We start from the raw sequence: 20,364 nt of genomic DNA, 5'->3' as shown, positions 1-20,364 counted from the left end.
TACTGGCCCTAAGGTGAGACAGAACTTAGGGCCTTCGAAAAATCAGTCCAGTGGGACCAGGATGGAGAGAAAAAGGCAAAAGCTGGTGGAGCTGTCGCTGGAGAAGACATGCACGGACGCCTTCCCACACTTACCTTCAGCCAGCACTCACTTGGTTCCAGGCACTGCACTTGGTCCTTTATACAATATATTGTAATTTAATTCTCCTGTAGAGTTAGGAATTTATATCCCTCCTTTACACTGGAGAAAGTAAGGATCAGAGAAATTAAATAATTTATCCACAGGATCATGCTTCTAGAAAAGAGTGAAAAAATGATTTTCTATGCATTGTAACACTGACAATGAAAATAATTGACTTAAAAACTCCTGGTTACAAATCCTAACTTGAACGTTCCCTTTTACTTTACTTTTATCTCTGAAGGATTAACATTAGATCTAGAGACCCAAGCGAACAGTGAAATGGGTGTGTAAGAAGACCAGAAAGAAACTCCCTCGGATAAACCTCTCAATTAAAAATAAAATACACTTTACAAACTTGTACATCTTTCGCTGAAAAATCACGCGACGAGTCTGTTTTAATTCATCAATTGTGCTAGGAATTCACACGTAATTAAAAAGAGATAATGTAACGATTCCATCAAAGTTTTCTGATAAGGGTTTCATTCAATTGTCTGTCTCAACATCATCATCATTTTGATTTTAAAAAGTTATTGCATCAATTTGGTGGTAACTATAGCCGCACCAATTGATACTACGTTTAAACATATATGCCTGCTACTGATTTTTCTAATTAACAAAAAGACTTTTGGAATAAAATTTATAACTAGTCCAACACTATCTTGTGCCTAAAATTTACTACTACCCTACAATCATGCACACACACAATCTGACTGAAGGCTCTTTAAGACATCGGTTATCAAGTTAGCTATTCCTCACCACAGTCTATTGAGATGTGAGCCTGATGTGAAGGTGTCCGCATCACTACCACCAGCCTGACAGATTCCACCCCATTAAGATCTCTGAGCCTCAACGTTCCTGGCATAGAAGCAATCTTCACTTATCACATGGAAAGAACATTCCAGCTCTGTTATCCTGTTAGCAGCACATTACGGTGACAGGAATGGAATCTGTTGCCCAAATTTTAGACCCTTTTTTACAACTTTAGAAAACTTTTCTTATTCAAAGACAGAAAATGATGTACTGAAGAACAGGAACATGTGAAGATGTGCCTGAGTTTAACGCATATTTAAAAAACTCCTCCTTAGGGTCTGTCAGAGCTCCATATCACCCTTGACGGTTTCAATTCTTGGGCTTCTCTGAGATGGTCAAGTTACAGAAACGAATAAGAACTGTTTCTGTAGGTTAAGTGTTAAGTGAAATAAACAATGGAAGACTTTAGGGGAAAAAAAATCACAGATACATAAAAATTTTATTGTACTCATTTTTTAATTTTATATATTTATATTAGGATATTATACAATTTTCAAAGCTAACAACAGAATCTTTCTAGTATGTGTATTTGAAGCATAACAAAATAAAAGTATTTCACAAAAGAAGTCCATATTACAGTACTATTGAAATATGAGGCATAGGATAATTACGCATTTGTGGGTTATAAACACAATACATTCATTTTAAAGAAAAAACATTTAATATGAATAAAATTTTGGTTAAAATAAATATCATGTAAATGTTAACAGCAACACCTGAAGTATATTGATACAAGAAAGGTGTTTTGTAATAGATACTATGTAGAATGGTAAAGCATTCATGAAATGGCTGTAATATCTGACTACATTCACAATCATTGCACATTGTTGAGCACTTTATTTATACAGGGATTCCCTTCATCCACCATCCCTAAACTTCAGCTTACAAAACAAAGTCCTCCCACATTTTCCCCTGGGGAACTGGTACCAAAGTCTAAAATAAGGTTTAGAATCAGATGTACTTTTCATTTTACTCTTTGTCAAATCAATTCAAATGTTTTACTTAACATAAAATTTACTTAGAAATACGAAGAGAACATTTTATAGGTGATTATAAAAACGAAAACTCCTAATCATCCTCATAATTCTTTAAAATGATCCCATTCAAAATTAAAATGTTTTTTATGCAGTGGTTTCTTCAAGAAAAATATGAACACTTAGATAAAAAAAGATACAATATCCAAAAAGTTTCCACATGTAGAAAATCATAATGGATTTCCCTGATCATTACATTTTCCCCAGCTATTTCTGTCTAGCAGATAGATTCACTGTAAAGAAATCTTTGCTTACAAGTCACTGTGAGGGGTTAAGCTAATGAATTTTAGATTCATGTATTTTTAAAGACTGCAAGAAAAAGGAGAGTATCCGTTCCAACTAGAGAACATTTCACCTCAATCAATTATATTACACTAAAATGAGCATGACACTAATGGTCAACAAAAACAATTCTACTTATATTTCTGGGGACAAATCTATGGATGCTCAGTGTAAAGGTTGTAAGTCACTAGAATCTTGGAAAAACAATGCATCCGGCCCTCATATAAAGGACCAACCAGGTTTCTTTTGTCTATTGCGAGATAAGACGACTCTTCAGATACCATAACTAATGACGATATCATAATTGATTAAATTTTGAAAAAAAGAAGAATTTATACTTTTGCCCTTTATACAGTTTTAAAGATTACAAATGACTTGAAAGTATTAAAATGATTGTAATAAAAAGACCTATATGAAAAAACAAAACCAGCAGTTATATCGGCTAAAGGTAGGCGTTCTCTGAACACGAGGTTTCACGTTGGCAGGATTACCGATCCTAAGGTTACATGGTGGCACAGCGTCCTGTAAGGGGGACTGCCACTCGGCCTTTTGGCTTCACAATTCTGTGAGGAACTGGTCACTACTGACATGAAGGCATTCAGGGAAAACACATTTCCACAACAGCATTTACCAAACTCTGCCCATCTCCTTGAAATAAACGAAGCATTACCATCTCTGTCATCTTCATGCGTGAATACAGTACTTTGTTTGAAAGCTTCTCAACAGAAATGTTAATCTCATAAAAATTCTGACTGTGGTAATAGCAGGTTTTCATTTCTTTAAACATATTCTAAAATTACAATCTTGTCAAATGAGTTGAAACTGCATCAACATTCACAGATACGGTACAAGACACATCCTTTCTTCCTCTGTAACAAGACAAAACGCACGCATACAGGGGGTGGCCCAAATTTCTAAAAATTAAAAAAACTGTTTTAAATCCAGGAAAAGTTTCAAATACAAATATTTTTTAAAGGGTATTATGTTCTCAGAAAATCTGAAACATTAATGGATAAAATGCACATATGCACATACAATATAAATAAGAGCTAACTTGAAGAATACAAAAAAATTTCTGAAGGGGACCAATCAGAACTTCAATAAAATCTATGAATCAAAACATATGCTGACACTATAGTGTACAATTATGAGTAGAGCATTTAAATTTATAAAGAAATTGAAATATAGTACTGCAAGGCTATTCAAAGACTGTTTTTCAAATGTACAAACAATAATAAAAACACAATTAAAGCCTCGGGCAATGTGCAACTTTCAAAATTACTATCACACCAGCCAAACAAATCCTTAACCACTTTTTAAATGGGTTCATTTATACCATTTTAATGCAAAGAGAAGATCCAAGATATCAAAACAAAACAAAATAAAGCAAAAAACTCTTCAGTGTCTGACTCACATTTTGTCCCCAAATTTTTTCACATTTAATAGTTGCATTTTGACTGTATAAGCTAAGAATTTTAAATGCTTCTCAGTTTGTCTACATTTATCTTTTAAGAATTATATTTGAAAGCTACAAAGCTAAGAACCAAAACACATACTTCAAACTTTTAAAAACAAAATAATCACAAGCGTACACAATTGTGTTCCTCTCAAACGTCCATAAACGACTGGAAAGTGCACGCGTGCCGTGGTCAGCTCCTCTTCCCCAGGTCGGGAGTCAAGCTAGATGAGTGCCAGGCTGCACCTTCAATATTGGCACTGAGAGTCTATCTGAACACAATTTATCAGCAGAGAACTCTAAATAACTCTAAAAAATCTTTAGCCATTAAAAACCATCATGTTTCATTTACTCTCCTAACATGCAATTTGATCATTCCAAAGTCATTTGGGGTTTGCAGGCAGGTGACTGAAATTGGTACAAAATGAAGCTTCTAAGAAAACTGGTTAAGGATTCAAAGCACACGAGCTCTGAAATAATCATCTTAACACCCAGACAGAATGGGAGGTATGGTTTGCAGAGAAACACCTTATCCTGGTTATGCTCATCGTGACCTTCCGCGTGCCTAGCTGCTGGCGGTGCACGCGTGCATCCTCTTGGCCACGTCATAAACGTAGGCGATGTCCGGTCGTTTCTCCGGGTCGGGATTGATGCACATGTTCACTAACTGTCGTAGCTACGGAGCAAGAGAACACGACATGCTTAGGAGAACCATTCCAGTTAGTTATTAAAAACGAACAAACTTTGAGTAGCCATAGATTTACAGGGAAAGTACCTTTTGTGACTAAACATTCATGTGACTAGAAATACATGCGACTGCTGTCAATGCTTTTACAATTAGTTGAATGTTCTAAGAAGCACATTCACTGGTGAGTAGTGATGTGTCGAGCAAGAAGTACTTTCCACAATCAGAGGCTTTAAAGTGACCTTATGATTCTTCAGAGAAGTTTGATCAGAAGACAGCAGTCACTAAAGACAATATGTTTTTAACTGTAAGGCTCCAAATTAACTGTAGCTATATACACATTTATTTGATCTAGAATTGACTATATTAGTCTTGATGATAAGTTTAAATTTTCATAATTAGTTTACTATATAGCTAAATTTATATAAGGCAATTAGTGTAGCTGTCTATCAGATGCCATTTATCATGAACCTATATATATTATATTATTACAGTATATTTATATAAATTTTTTATTAGTTTTATGTTGAAGGAAAAGCACCCCTCTAAACTAAGAATAATACATTAGAATACTATTGTATTCTAATCCTCGTCTGTGTGAAGTAGTATTAATGTCCTCACTTTACAGATGAGAGGGCTGAGGTTTACTTACATCACAGAAAAAAAGCACATCTCAATAAATTAAGAAAATACCCTCCCACCTGGTCCTCGAGCCAGTGAGTGGAAGAACATGGGACTTCCTTCTCAATTCTAATTGCCATGAATCTATGCGTCTTCATAACACTGGACATGGTCTTTTATAGACGGTAAGCCAAATCAAGAGGAAGAACCAGATTCTTTTGCTTTATAAGTATGTCTTTAGGAATAATCTAGATATTTTGAAAACATGCATTAACTTTTTGTGGCTAGTATATTAGCACTTAGGTAAATTATCAAATTGCTATAATTTCTTCATAGTCGTCAACTTCTACCATAAAAAATTTTTCATCTAGAGGAAACAGAAGTGGTGACAAAATTTGTGGGCTGAATCTGTTAGCAGTGCAATGGAGAAATGTCCTTCTTACACAAAGACGTGTGTGAGGAGCTCGCCAGATGACAAGAGATGAGGGGAGGAGACAGGAGGTCCAGGGAGGTGGAAACCAGGCATGCGGAAGGCTCTTGTAGCCCCGTGCCCTCAGGTAAGTCACTGTATCTGGAGGTTTACTTTTTCGTCTACACAACAAGGAGGGTGGAGCAGATGCCCTACAAGGGTTCTTCTGGCTCTAATCCCTTAGATTACATGATTCTACCAGAACGAGGTTTCATGATTCAGCTTTACATATGGAAGGTCAACAATGTCGACGGTAATGTTACACCCACTGAGAGGCTCTGAGGACCTCAATTTATACTCCTTGCAATGGAGCAGAGAATAGCATTAAAAATTGCTATGGGGACAGCAATACACAAGGCATTTTATTATGGTGATCTAAGTTTCTCTTAGATCAGAAGGAGGCTGGCATTTTACCCATTAAAATAAAAACAAATACATCCAGCTCTACACAGTACAGAAAACAGTAGGAAAAGCATTTATAATGATACTTATATTTAAAAAGATAACGTGTTCTAACAGGTTGCCTAGTTGTCACATATTTTGTTTATAGATAAAAATCATAAAAGCAGGAGAAAGGATGACAGGAAAAGATAATTGTGGTACAAAAATTCATTATATTTAACTAAAATACAAGTAGATGCAACAGCAATTTTTTGACTGAATAAAACTGCTACATCCGTTAAGCTGGTCCAGAAACTTTACTTTTCCTGCCTAATAATTGAGAACAAGGTGCAATTTCCAACAGACTGTAGCAAATGACTGTTCTCCTGCTAGGAGGAGAAAGCGCCCAAGATTAGAGAGAGGGTGATACAAGTCGAGCTGAAGAAGACACTGCTTCTCTAGCTTTCCAAAGTAAAAGATGGGCACTAAGAATAACAAGAAGGGGGAAGATAAAGGAGGAGAATGGAGAGGCCGAGGGAGCAGCAGTGAGCAGCTTCTCGCCCTCCGTAGGGACAGCCTTCGTAAGAGATGACAGGTGAACCAGAAACGCTAGGGTAGAGAGAGACAGAACGACGCAATGTTTGCTTTTCTCTCCTCATTTATGTGGCTCGATCTCCATCAGATATGTAGCTTATTTTGTCATAAAGATTTTTCTTTTCCAGAGGAAGTATTAACAAGTATCACAGTATAAAATCAGATGAGATATAAAACATGCATACCTCACTATATTTATGAACCAAATAATCTGTTAATTTTTTCCTAAATTTTTTGTTATATAATAAACAAATTAATAAAATATGAAAATAAAACTCTATAAAATTAAAATATGCTTCAGCAGCGATTCTCACTCATTTGCTACACCAATATTTCTAGAGGGTCCCCTCTGCAATAGACACTGTGCTGGCATCTGAGGACACTGAGGAAAACTCGGACACGGAATCTACTCACAAGGGAAGGCTGACTGTCCCGGACAGGGAAAGAGAACGGGACTCACCTTCCTTTCTGAGGTCCTGACTCTTCCTCTCTGGTCATTCATTCATTCACTCAGTCAGCCAGTGAATAAAATCTTATTGAGTATTTATTCTGTACCAGACACTTTATTAGGAGTAACGGATAAAGTAACAAATGAAACATACATGGTGCCTGCCCTTATACAGCTCACAGTCTAGTGAGGGAAGATTAACAAAGAAATAAATGTGGGACCGAGGAAATGGTATAAGTAATTCCATTGTGAAGTACAAAGTCACAGGTACCCCAGACATACTTGGGAGACAGAGGTGGGAAACAGCAGCTGCCCAGAGGAGGCCATCACTGCTTTCCCCTTTTCCCTACAATCTGTTTACCTCTGACTTGTCCCACCTCGGTCACTGAACACAGCCAGCTGACAGCACTCTTCTCCACTCCACCCACTGCACCATCATCCTGGTTCACTGTGACATCCGTCTGGATCGTCTCTCCAACACAAAGCTTCTTGATTACCTGGCCTTAACCTTCACTTCCGTTCCATTTTAGACCCTGCCTCCCCAGGGGACGCTTATTGCTTAAAAAGCCGTGTGTCACACGAGAAACATAAGCACGAGCTTATGTCCTTCGCGGTCTCTCACGTCCCCCCGTACGGCTGGGCTCTGATTTGATTGAGACCACTTCCAATTCCTTCCTCCAGTGGATCCTCCCCCTTGGGGTTTACGTCATTTGTTTCCAGTCTAGACCTCATAGCACAATCCTTTAGCCGGTCATTATTAATGGGCAGCACCATTAATAATCAATCCTTTGTCTTTTCATGATGTCTATCCTGAAAAATTTTTCTTTGCTTCTACACCAGGATGTTAAGGACTGCTGGAGAAAATTCCAGAAAACATGTAGTCTGGAGTCACCAGATTCATGGTTTCCAACTGCAGCTGGACCTCAAAAGCTGTTCTGCAACCCAACTGTTACACCTGATGAGGTCCACTGCCCACAATTGCTAGTCTCAACCCTCACTAACCTGTGGGCTCAATTCCTTCTCACCCACCGCCTGCCCTCCTACCTCGCAGAGAAAAATCAAGACTAACAGGCCTAAGCTTCCTCAGTGTCTTGCCTCAACACTTTCAAACATATCTGTATCTGAACCATCTCGTCTCTGCTCTCCTAGCCTCAGAAGAATACTTTTTTCTCCTACTCTCAATTCTATCACTGCATTTTCTTCCAGAATCTGAACCTTCATCCACCAGTAACTAGAACACAGTCAGCTCTGAATGAATATTTAAGGGGTGAATGATGATCAGTTATTCCTTTTCTCTACTTTCAATCTTTCCTCCTTTGCTGATTCCTTCATCATAGTCCAGGTAAGTACAGTTAAGTCTGCCCCAGATTAAAAAAAATGCATGGAACCCCTCCTACCTACTGCCACACTTTACTTATTTGCTCTAGAGCCAAGCTCCTTGAGGGTGAAAAAAAGAAACTGCAAGCTCACTGCCATCACTTTTCCACCCCTCCACCCCTGACAGTACTTCACTGAAGCTGTTCCAGCAAAGACGAGCAGTGATCCAGTTGCTAATCTCATGAACGCTGTTCTGCCCACCTCTCACGCAACCTTTCTGCACGGTTGGCGCTGCTGATGGCACCGTGTCAGGAGGCTCTCGTCCTCAGGCTCCACACCACCACCCTGGTCTCCTCCAGCTTCTCTGACTGTTCTCTCCTGGTTTCCTTTGTAGGATTACCTTTCTTGGACAATCCCTGTAATGTTGGTGTGTCCCAGAGTTCTTTCCTTTCCTTATCTCTTCCGTTTCCACTCTACCTTCTTATCCTCAACAGCTTCGTTTACTTCCATTCCTTCACTGCTGAGGCACACAGACATGGATCTTCAGCCCGGACCTTCCGTGGGCTCCATTCACATATCTCCAACTGCCCTCAAATACTCCTATTAAACATGTTCAGAACTATAGTCTTATTATTTGTCCCCCCAAACCAGTTTTTCCTATCTTGGACAGTGCCTCCTGTATCTCAAGCCAGAAAAATCTGAAACTCGTACAGGACACCTCATTACATTTCCTCCCCACCTGCCCAACAACCATCAGCCAGGTCCTACTGTTTCCTGACTGCTAACAAGCTGCATTTCTTCTTGCTGCATGGTCTCCACTGCTGCTCTCTGAAATAGTCTTCCAGCTGACAGCTTTGCACCAGTTTTCTTCCCATCTCCCAGCACTGCCTGAACATCAAGCTAACTATACTTCAACATTAAGCATTTCAGTGGTTCCCCACCGCCCTCTAGAAAGTCTGACACCTTCAGCATGGTGCATCCCGGGCTTCTAAGATCTGGCTGCTGCTTACCTTTCCAGCCTCATCTTTGGCCCAAACCCCTCCTCCCTCCAGCCCCACCCTACACTCTAACCAGAATAAAGCACTCACAGTTCTGTGCTCACCAAAACTGTTTCAGGTCCCCACGTCTTTGTTTATGCTGCTCCTCTCATTATAACGCCTCTCTCAAAACCCCCTACTCTCTTGTCTGACTGTCACCTATTCATTTCAATGCCCATCTCTATCTAGTCTTTCCTAACCACCCTACTGCCATGTACAACTTAGGATTTTCTACTTGGCCTCCACCGTATCCTTCACATGCTTTTATCAAAGCCCTTATGACACTTTCTTGTACTTCCTTCAATGTCTGTCTTCTCTTAAATTAAAAGATCTGGAGGATGGACAAACAGTAAGTTGAATGAATGCCAGAATGAATGGGTAACTTCTGGATGAGGGAGAAAAGGAAGGTTCTGTGGTCATGGCATCTGAACTGAGGAATGAAGCATGAACATGGTTCTAATATATAAAAGGGGTGGAGAGGATTCCAAGCAGAGGTAACAGGATGAACAATAGAGCTGAGCCAAAAAGAGCGTGAGGCCTGTGAAAGCAATGGAAGGACTTCTGGATGACTGGGGAGCGACAGGATGAAACGACAGACTGAGGCCAAATAAAGGAAAGACTCAACTATTTACATCTATTCACACAAGCAACAGGAACTCGGCCTTCACCTCCAAGGGAGAGATCATTAGAGCTGTTCTTCACTACATATTTTCTTGGAATAGTCAGAGCAAAAAGAAAGCAATGCCAGTGGAACGTTCAATTAAGTTCCTCTAAGATTTCAGGCAAAATGTATTGTTCATCAGAAGCTTTCACCAGGATATGTGAAAGGAGAGTGTTGCCGTTAACATAAGTAGGAAGGAGGAGGGGGCATGAGGGACACTGAATTTTGAAGATGTCACATTTGAGATACTGACATACTGAGATTTGGGTGGAACTATGAATTCCTGAATGTTAGGTTTAATTCTGTATCTATCCCTAGATAACTGAGTTGTGTGTTTTAAACAATTTTTGTGACTCTACCCATATCTAGATTACGAAGATAAAGAAGATAGTTCAAGTGAAAGCTTGTCAACCTATGCTGAACATAGTTTTGAGTTGTACGGTTCTCTTAAATATGCACATCTTCATTTAGTCTTAAGGGCAGCTCTCATTTTGGATTATAAAAATATCCCATAATTATACAGAATTTAGTATTTTACAAATCTCCCATATCCTTTTAGCACTTATTTTTAAAGCATTTTAACCCTCTACCACTATCTCATTTTACAAATAAGGACACTAAGAACCAATTAAAAAATCGATGGCGGAGCCTGAATTGGAAGCCAAGTCAGTGAATCTTTAATTAGCCCTTTTCTACTCCCTACTGTTGAAAGCTGCTTACTTTTACCTACTGGGCCTTCTGGTTTGAATTCTTCATGATCCTACCTCAGCTCTGCACGCATGGTGATTATTCAGTAACAGGTACTAACTGGTTGAACTTCAAATCATTACCACTATAAAGGGATGTCACTTGGTTTAAGGTATTATCAATGAGTTCTAACCAAGAGAGATGAGTTACTAGATTTAACCAGGAAATACCAGTTCTAAAGTGGTCATCACAGACAGGAGAAAGTAACATCCCAGGGACTCTATTCAGCTACGCAGGGGCTGGTCTGACTTCCGCTCAGTGAACAGAGTGGTGAGATGCCTCCTCTCTGATCAAAGATGTCAACCTGACTTACTGTTTGTTTTCCCTTAAGCAAATCAGCAGAACAGACTCCAACACTCCTGGTCCTTGTCAAAGAGTATATAACAGTGTACTGAATGTTCAAAGATTTGAACATTCAAAGAGTATTGAAAGGTGTGCTACAGAGCTCCCATCAAACTCTTGCTAAGAGAATTAAAATTTAGAGAAGACCCTGTAAGGGATAAAATTCATCTGCACAACTTTGGATAATTTAGCCAAATTAGGTCACCAGAAGGCCTCATCCTGGGAGCACATTAGTTTATCCTGCTGCCAAATCACCTTTCCAAACCGTGTTTAATTCTTGCTTTTGGATTTCATGAAACATCACTTAGGTATTTGCTGCATAACTGCTCTTGAAGACACTGCCTGGCATATTATTCATGGATCCTTATAGAAGATATTTCTATCATAATTTAGTAGGAGAAAACTCTGTCTTCTCTGAGGAACTGGAATATTTCCTCCTTAGAAAAACAGGCTTACTGTTTCCCTCTGAGCCACAACAGACAGGAAGCTATAACCAAATGAGTAAGTCAACCACGCAACTCTGCTGGCCATTAGGATGGGTACAGTTACACTCCCTCCCGTCCTCCGTTCTGAACAGGTACTTCAATTTCTATCTTAATAACCTGTGAGTCATGTCTTTTGTCATAAGTTATCTCAAATCCTTTTAGAAAAAAGGTGGATTGTAACTACAAAATGGGAGATTTACACAGGCCCGAATTCTTAATTTGATGTAGTTAATTTTCTTTGATATACATGAGATAACTATTAGCTGTTCTAAAGATACATTTAAATAGACTGTTAACCTAGTGGGTGGCTGGGTGGGTAGGTGGGTTGCGGGCGGAGGGTGGTGGGAATCAGCTACAACAGTCTTTTGGCAAAGTAAGGGAAAAACAATCACAACAAATCACTTATTTTTATGTTACAAATCGCCATGGACTAAGTTTTATGCCTTTAACTTTAATAATTTGGTTAAAAATGCAAATATGTGTGGATCCATGAATAGTCTCTTGTCAACCAGATAACACTTTGAGTTATATAAATATGGTCACATCTCATCCTTCCTTCTTTTAATGTAAAAAGAAAGTATGGCCTCACTTTTAGATAGCAGAGGTATTTGTGCCCCTGCCATAATGAACAGGAGGATTAAACAGTTACCTACACATGAGAAATTAGGAATAAACTTTAAGAGACAGTAGAAAGGGTTTAAAGGCATTAATTAGAGGAAGAGAAAAACTCTTACCTTTGCCATATAGTCTCTAAATTTTAAGTTGTAAAGAACTACACAGAACAGGTAGATTCATTGGTTACTTGGGGTGCACTTTCTGCAGCTGATGGATACGTCACCTGGAGGCCACGTTACTTAGATTTAGATGCTCCACGGAACTAGTGGTTAGTTTTTGTAAGTGTGCAGTGGGTAACTGGAATACAATCCCCTGAACATTCTCAGATCCAAAGACATCTCTTTATGCTCTATGAAGTAACTCTGGGGCTTCAACTAAAACCTATTTCCAGTACCAGAGCAGAGAGAAAACCATTTCCTGAAATCTGATATGTATGGAGTTCTCACCCTGAATCAGGCACTATTCGACACATTTTTACATGATTTAACTTAATCTTCATGACCACTCTGTGGGGTGGGCACTACTATGACACACTTTACAGAGGAGTCACACTCCGAAGGTCACAAAGGCAGGAAAGGGGGCAGCCTGGATCTCAAGGGAAGCAGTCCAGCTTCAGAGCCCAAGCTTTGATAAAGTCACTGTGTTACAGCGCCTGAGGAAAATCCTAACTTGGTCTGTAGGTTCCCTCACGGCCACTTGGGCACAAAGGTGGGGTGACCTTCCAGAGAGGCAAAGATAGTTAGGCTATTTGATTCTCAAAAAATGTTTTAGCGCTAACACTGGCGCATCTGGTTTCTAAAATTAACGGATCTGCCCTCATATTTCACAGGCCAACTCTGATCAAAAATTTTCTCAAAGAATTTTCTCCAGGGCTCTGCAAAACTCATAATGAGATATAGGTCTACTTTATCCATGAGAGATATACTTAAATGATGACACAAAAGTGTTCAGATTAGTATTATGACGAGATTGACAATTTTAATGTTATTTCTAATCTGACTCATTCAATAAAGTGACAGTAACTCCCTCAAAACAAATAAAATGTACTTGAATGTCTCTAAGTTTTCTACCAGAAACTCAGAAATTAAATAATCAAAATGAAATAATTATCTTAGAGATCTCTCTCAAAGTTAATCTTGTAATTTTAAAGAAGTTCCTATAAATCTCTAGAAGAAAGGAAGTTACACTAAAAATCCTTAACATTTATCCAATACTTTGAGATGATTCTAAGTACTACATTATTAACCATGTTCAAGGAAAACATATGTTCATATAATAAGTTTAAGGATTTTATACATATACATATATGTCAGGCTTCAATGTCTAATAATATTATTAGGCTATCACTTGCTAAAAATAATTTTTGTGTGTGTCAGAATTGAGGGAATTAGCTTTCCATTTATTATTTGAAATTACAGAAATAATTCCCAAGTTAGTAGATATTACAACCTTAATAAAAATGAACAGGAGTGGGGCTGGCCCCGTGGCTTAGTGGTTAAGTGGGGCGCTCCGCTGCTGGCAGCCCGGGTTTGGATCCCGGGCGCGACCCGACGCACTGCTTCTCTGGCCACGCTGAGGCCGCGTCCCACATACAGCAACTAGAAGGATGTGCAACTATGACATACAATTATCTACTGGGGCTTTGGGGGAAAAAAAGGAGGAGGATTGGCAATAGATGTTAGCTCAGAGCCAGTCTTCCTCAGCAAAAAGAGGAGGATTAGCACGGATGTTAGCTCAGGGCTGATCTTCCTCAAAAAAAAAAAAAAAATGAACAGGAGTAAGTAAAGAAACATTTCATGGTTTAAGTTATCTCAAAAAATTTGTTTAGTTTGCATTACAAACTACATGTTTGTAAAAACATGTACTTTGTTTTTTTTCCCAAATTGTTTTATACATTAAGTTAAACATAAGGCAAAAATAGAGGTCTGAACGTGCAAAAGCCTTTACAAAATCAGAGAAGAAAAAACTCGTTAATTCAGATGTTTAAGGGGAATTTAAAAAGCAACACAGAAACATTTAAATGAGAAAAAGTATATAAGTAAAAATAAAATGGATTCTAACACTTATAAAGGATTATGAAATCATAAATTATATGAATTAAGGAATACTTGTTTCCAATAAAGTAGAGAAAATACTAATATATTTTGATTTATCTATTTCTAAAGAACCATCAAAGCATATAGGTTGGAACCAGAAATACTACAAAGGAGAGTGTTAACAGTCATTGTTGTCAGGGCGATAACCCAATTACGTATCAAGCGCAGTCACGTCCAGGTAATAACAATAGGGCTCTTTGCGAGTTACAGCTTTAGGTCACCAACACAACTCTCAACAGAATAATAAAGACTGGTGCCGTGGTACTGTTTCTTTTACACCCCCATCTTAATCCCTCTGAGACCAATTACGTTAGATCAGCCTCCCAGATAGACCTAATTTCCATCTACCCAAGGACACATTTTAGCACCCCAAAGTGGGTCTAATGCATTAAAGCATGTTCCATTTCGGAGCTTTAGATATTTATACAAAATGACTGGGCATCTCCCACTTGTACACCCAAGCGTCACTAGTGACTGGCTTGAGGGTAGGGGAGAGAGGGAAAAGAAAGCCGTCTTACACAGAGAGAAGGTAATGTAATGTCTATATTCCACAACTGAAGATCACTCGGCGTCTTTTGAAAACTGTGAAAGTCTTACAGAAAGTTACATGGTTTTATAGGATCCCACAGGATGTGTGGAATATAGGGCACCGTTTTGGATTCACGTCTTCAAGGAGCAAGTCCCCAGTGTCACTTCAGAAGTATAAGTGAACAGAAGGCCTGCTTAAATATATTTTTTACATAAAAATGGAACATGCAAAGCTTAAAGATCTAATCGTACATATATAGGCAACTTTAAGTAAGGTGGTCAAGCGATATTATAAACGATGAGATTATCTTCCTAAAACCATTTTTTGGAAAGAAAATCAAATGTTATTAACAATGTTTGAGGTAACCGTCAATGTTAAGTTTATTTTAATAAATAATTGCACAGTTATAAATTATATTTAATATTATATATTTCTTTCTACATTTTATTATTTTTAATTTTAATTTTATTTTTTTTAAAGAGATCTTAAGCAGGGTAACTGTTTTTTTTTTTTTTTTTAGGAAGACTGGCCCTAAGTTAATATCTGTTGCCAATCTTCCTGTTTTTCTTTTTTCTCCCCAAAGCCCCAGTACACAGTTGTACATCCTAGTTGTAGGTCCTTCTAGTTCTTCTATGTGGGACGCTGCCTCAGCATGGCTTGATGAGCGGTGAGTAGGTCCCCGCCCAGGATCCGAACCGGTGAACCCTGGGCCGGCAGAAGCAGAATTCAGAAACTTAACTGCTGCGCCACTGGGTTTACATTACATTTTAAAGTAAAACATTCTCATCTCACTTAGTATTGGATTATATAATTATAGGGACTACAGAAAAATTTGTGAAAATAGATTTACCTCCAAAGATTATTTGTGTCTTATAATATAACGTCCCACATTTAAATATGCTTGGGACAGCGTATTAGGAAGAATCTTATAGCACCAATTTAAATAACATTGGTTAATTTCCACTAACAACTTCAGGGAATTTATACAGTTCTGTTAAAATTTGTGAATCTAGCAACTATAAAATACAACTATTTAGACTGCCCAAATGAATAAAAAAGTTTTATAAACTTAGTGTAACTTCAAAAAATGCAAAAATAATCTGTACCTGACACTTTCATCTTGTTTTTTTTCTTATTTACATAGAGTAGCTCTTTTTTTTTTTTTTTTTTTTTTTTTGTGAGGAAATCAGCCCTGAGCTAACATCCACCAATCCTCCTCCTTTTTTGCTGAGGATGACAGCCCTGGGCTAACATCGGTGCCTATCTTCCTCCACTTTATATGGGACGCCGCCACAGCATGGCTTACCAAGCAGTGCGTCGGTGCGCGCCCGGGATCCGAACCAGCGAACCCCGGGCCGCCGCAGCGGAGCGCGCGCACTTAACCGCTTGCGCCACCGGGCTGGCCCCGCATAGAGTAGCTCTTTTATGAGCCAAAACAAAGGTCATGTTTTTTGTTCCTGACTCAACTTTCTTAAAAAGCTTCTTTAAGCAGATTCTGAACTTAAATATGAACAGAAGTTATTTATAAACGTTAGGTATAAAAATCAGTTACAGTTTTTAAAGATTTCATTTAGTATTTTTCTTTCCTTAAGGGTTACCATTTGGAAAACAGGGTTACCATTTGGAAAATAAAGTATTAGTGAAATTATGACAAACTGCAACGTTTTTTGTTTAGCATATTACAGATCAGCATATCTGATACCTTACTTGAAGTGCAGGTAGTAGTTTTTACATACTCCAATATGTAAAAATAACTCCTACCCTTCCTTCTGTCAACAGTGTCCTCATTCTTCCCTTTCAACATTGCCTGGCCCCTGAGTTATCACAGGGCAGAAGAGCTCTGAGCAAATGCCTGATGGTCTCTCTGCCCTTGAACATGGCACCCCGCTAGGTCAGGAGATTCCAGATAAACACAGTGAGTGAGAGGGTAAGAAGAGAGACGAGGAAGAACTGGTAGGTCTGAGAGTAGAAACCATGAAGCGCTCACTCACACAACCCGCGAGTGTCTTCTTCGGGCTGTGTGGTCTTGCAGCACCAGCGGTGGGATGCTCGAGGGGGGGCACCCTGGAGTCTAGTGTTTGCCTTGACACCATCTGGGTCTCTGTTTGCTCATATGCAAAACGGCAATAATGTCATCACCTTTATTTCTTTAACAAGAAAGTTGTTACATGAATTAAAGAAAATGCGGATTACTAAAGTTGAAAAAATTCATTATTCCAATTTTATTTAAAGCCATGTAAATATATTTATACTCTATAATAACCTACAAATATATAAAATCAGTTTAGTCCAACTAAAAGTTTATTATTTTGTTATTTATATATAATCAAGCATAGAAAAAGCACAGTGCTTTTTAATCCTTATATTTTAAATACTCTGGAAAAATCAATACTTTTCTTGTCTCAAGAATAATGAAAATGCTGCTGGAAATTGTTATGCATGTGACTGAAGCAACAGGAAACATACCATCAGGCTGCACCACTAAACTACTCCTGGGAGGGTCGAAAGAAGGAAAAAACCCTCCCTTCTTGCCTTCCAGTTTTCTAACTTAAAAAAAATAAAATAAAAAATAAGGGAGGGGGCATTGGGGCATTGTCTAACTAAGAAAGGAGGAAAAATAACAAAAGGGAGGTTAAAGTAAAAAACATTTATTACCATTTATGAAGTGAAAGTTTATGAGATTTCATTCATCTTCCATAAGTTCTTTGATTGGTGTGACCTTTTAGGTTGATACTTTAAAGGATAATTGTATACTTGAGAAATAGTCCCATTAATGAATTTTTAATAAAAACAGGTACTTTTCTATCTGTGGGCTGGAGTATAAAGCCACAAAACAAACAAATTTAATGTGTAACAGAGAGGCATTAAATAATGTGAAAATTGATTAGTGGTTTAATAATTTTAACTCCAAAGTTATATCTTGGTTTCTTCACCTATAAAAAGAATAAGGCCTACTAAATTAACAAGTTTTCAAACATATAATTTAAGATAACCACAAATATTGTGTCCTAAAAAGTCTTTCTTATTTATAATAAATTTAAAATTACTACCAGATAAACATCTGCCACAGCAATTCACTGGATCAACAAGCTCCGCTGTAACAATAGAATAACCACTTTGTTAAAAGGTTTAACCATTTCACCGATGTTTGATTGGTGCTTAAATTTCTTTTTCACTCAAAGCGTGATCACACAGAGGGTGGCCAGATGTAAGGTTGGCCAGACATGATGGTGGTCAGGTAGGAGGGTGATCCGATATAAACGGTAATCAGATACGAGGTGCTTTCACTCAAAGCTCCATTTAATTTCTCCCTCCTCTATTTCCTCAAACTAAGATCACCCTTGCACCCCCTACTCATTGCACCTTTCACTTTCATCTGCAAACTCTTTACTCAACTTTTCACAACTTCCTTCCAAACCTATCTGCTCAAACCTACAATGAAATCTGTCAAAAGCAACCACTGAGGCACAGTTCTATTCAACCTTTCTTGTGTCTGCTCTATTTAAACCCGTAATTTTTAATAATAAGAGACAAAATCTATATTCTGCATCATGTTAATGCTCATATTTTCAATAAAATATGTTGGTTAAAAAGAACTAACAGTATAGAGTCACACTTTAATACTTTCTAAATAATTATCACTGTAACTATTAACTATTTTTTTAACTTAGAGTCTCATGACATAATTTAGTGAACAATAGTGAAAACACGTAATTTTGATGACCACTCCAATGTCTCTCAAAGAAATACTGAGACTGAGGGAAAAAATCCATTTGTCTTATTTCCCAGTAAATGGACACTGGACATTCCAGAAATAATGCTGCTTGCTTACAAGAATGAAAAAATCATATAGCAGGTAATATCCATAAAAGAAAACTATCATAGCTTCTGGCTTGTCTTTTGAATAATTTTCTTCCTAACCAGATAGAGAGCTCTTTGAGAAGTTTCTCTCACTCATTCAACTGTCATGCACTGATTCATTCATTCTTTTTCTCATTTATTCCTTTAATCTCCCTCTTTCACTCCCTCACTCCCTCAATCAATCAACCACTGAACCTTTTTAATGTGCCAGGCTCCACAGAGACACGGATACAAAGCAGTTACTACTCCTCAGGAGCAGGAGCTAGACAGTCTGGAGGGGAGCCGCACGTGCAAAGAAACAACTACAGTGTGATGCCAAGGGAGGGGGGTACGGGAGGGGAGAGAGGGGAGAAGGGTCACTTAGGCAGGAGATGATGTCTGTGCTTTGTTTTGAAGAGAATGAGTTCACCTAGTAAAGAACAGGGGACGGGGTATTTCAGAAACAGGAAATGACATCCATAAAAACATGGAAATTCATGGAACTTCTAGTAGAATCTACATTGGTAGAGTCAGGGAAAGAACAGAGTCCCTCGTGATCAATAAGCCCAGATCAGACTGTGAGGGGCCTTTGGAATCATAATTCCCTGTACCTCGTAAATGTTCAATGAATGTGTGCTTCACTGATGTTAATTTCATAATCACCAACAAGACCAAGTTTAATTAAAACTGGGAGATTTTTAAGGGAAACTATCTTTTCAACCCAAGATTTTTATTAAGTACAGTAGTTCCCTACTGATCCATGGATGAGATCATTACTGGAAAAAGAACGACTACCGAACCCCAGAAAAAACTGTTATAAACAAAAGTATTTTAGTAAGCTACACAATATAGATTTCCTAATAGCATTCACGTGTGGCTGAGATAGTTCAATCTAGAATCCTAATCATTTGTACATAATAATAACAGCATAATTCAAAAGGAAAGATTTGGCATACAGGTTTGTTTTTCCAAAGGATACTAGTCATTTTTGGTTTTTAATGCTTAAGTGTATCTATATTTTAGAATATAAGAAATAAGAAAAAACCCACTTTTAAACTCTGAGTTCTTCTAAATGGAATGACTATATCTAGAAATAAATATTATACAGTTCCTTAGGATTCCTATCAGTCAAGGCTGGTGTGCAAGCATAGCTACTATTCTCATGAAATGTTCCTTCAAATCCTCTTTGGGCAGTACCCTTAAAAATTCAGCAGTAGCTAAACCAACCTGACATGCTTTCAAATAGACATTTGGTAGGAAATTAATTTGCTTAAAATTTTTATTTTTCAAACACTTACCAAGTCTGTTATTGTTTCAGCTATAAAATTGACTCTTATTGAATGGGTCTTTTAATTAAAAGTTCCCTGTTTAAAAACTTAATATTTCACTTTTCTTTGTTTCCTATATTTTGCCATGCTAAGAAATCAAATGGCAATTTGGACTTTTAAAAGACCTAAAAATCCTACTATATAAAGAAATATTTAAGGTACCATTCAAGTATGGCAGCATCCAATCTGTTTGAGTTTTCTGCTACCATCAATTCTGCATAATCATTTTACACACACTGAGTCCCTACTTAAGGAGAGAAATATTTATTAGCACATCTGCATTTTAAAGCTCTGGTTCTGAGAACTTTTCTACGTAACTGAACAGATTACAGTAACATTAGTAGTCTGTATTTTGTATATCTCATTCCTTTAGCAAGAATTAGTTTCCGTGTTTACCTAGATATTAC

The 20,364-nt window shown here is 37.8% G+C and overlaps 1 protein-coding gene across 2 annotated transcripts in view; it reads right to left on the bottom strand.

Annotated features, from left to right (window-relative positions):
* Positions 1-1,435: 1,435 nt before the first annotated feature.
* NEK7 (NIMA related kinase 7) overlaps positions 1,436-20,364 on the bottom strand; it is a 151,201-nt gene continuing 132,272 nt past the window's right edge. For both annotated transcript variants that reach the window (XM_058533742.1, XM_058533743.1), the window contains one exon: positions 1,436-4,438. In XM_058533742.1, coding sequence (XP_058389725.1) covers positions 4,328-4,438 — 111 coding nt within the window. In that variant the 3' untranslated portion in view covers positions 1,436-4,327. The remainder of the gene's footprint in view (positions 4,439-20,364) is intronic.

Source organism: Diceros bicornis, chromosome 38, assembly GCF_020826845.1.
Source record: "Diceros bicornis minor isolate mBicDic1 chromosome 38, mDicBic1.mat.cur, whole genome shotgun sequence".
NCBI classification, from domain to species: domain Eukaryota; kingdom Metazoa; phylum Chordata; class Mammalia; order Perissodactyla; family Rhinocerotidae; genus Diceros; species Diceros bicornis.
The sequence above is the reverse complement of the archived record's forward strand: the minus strand, read 5'-3'. Positions and strand labels throughout refer to the sequence as shown.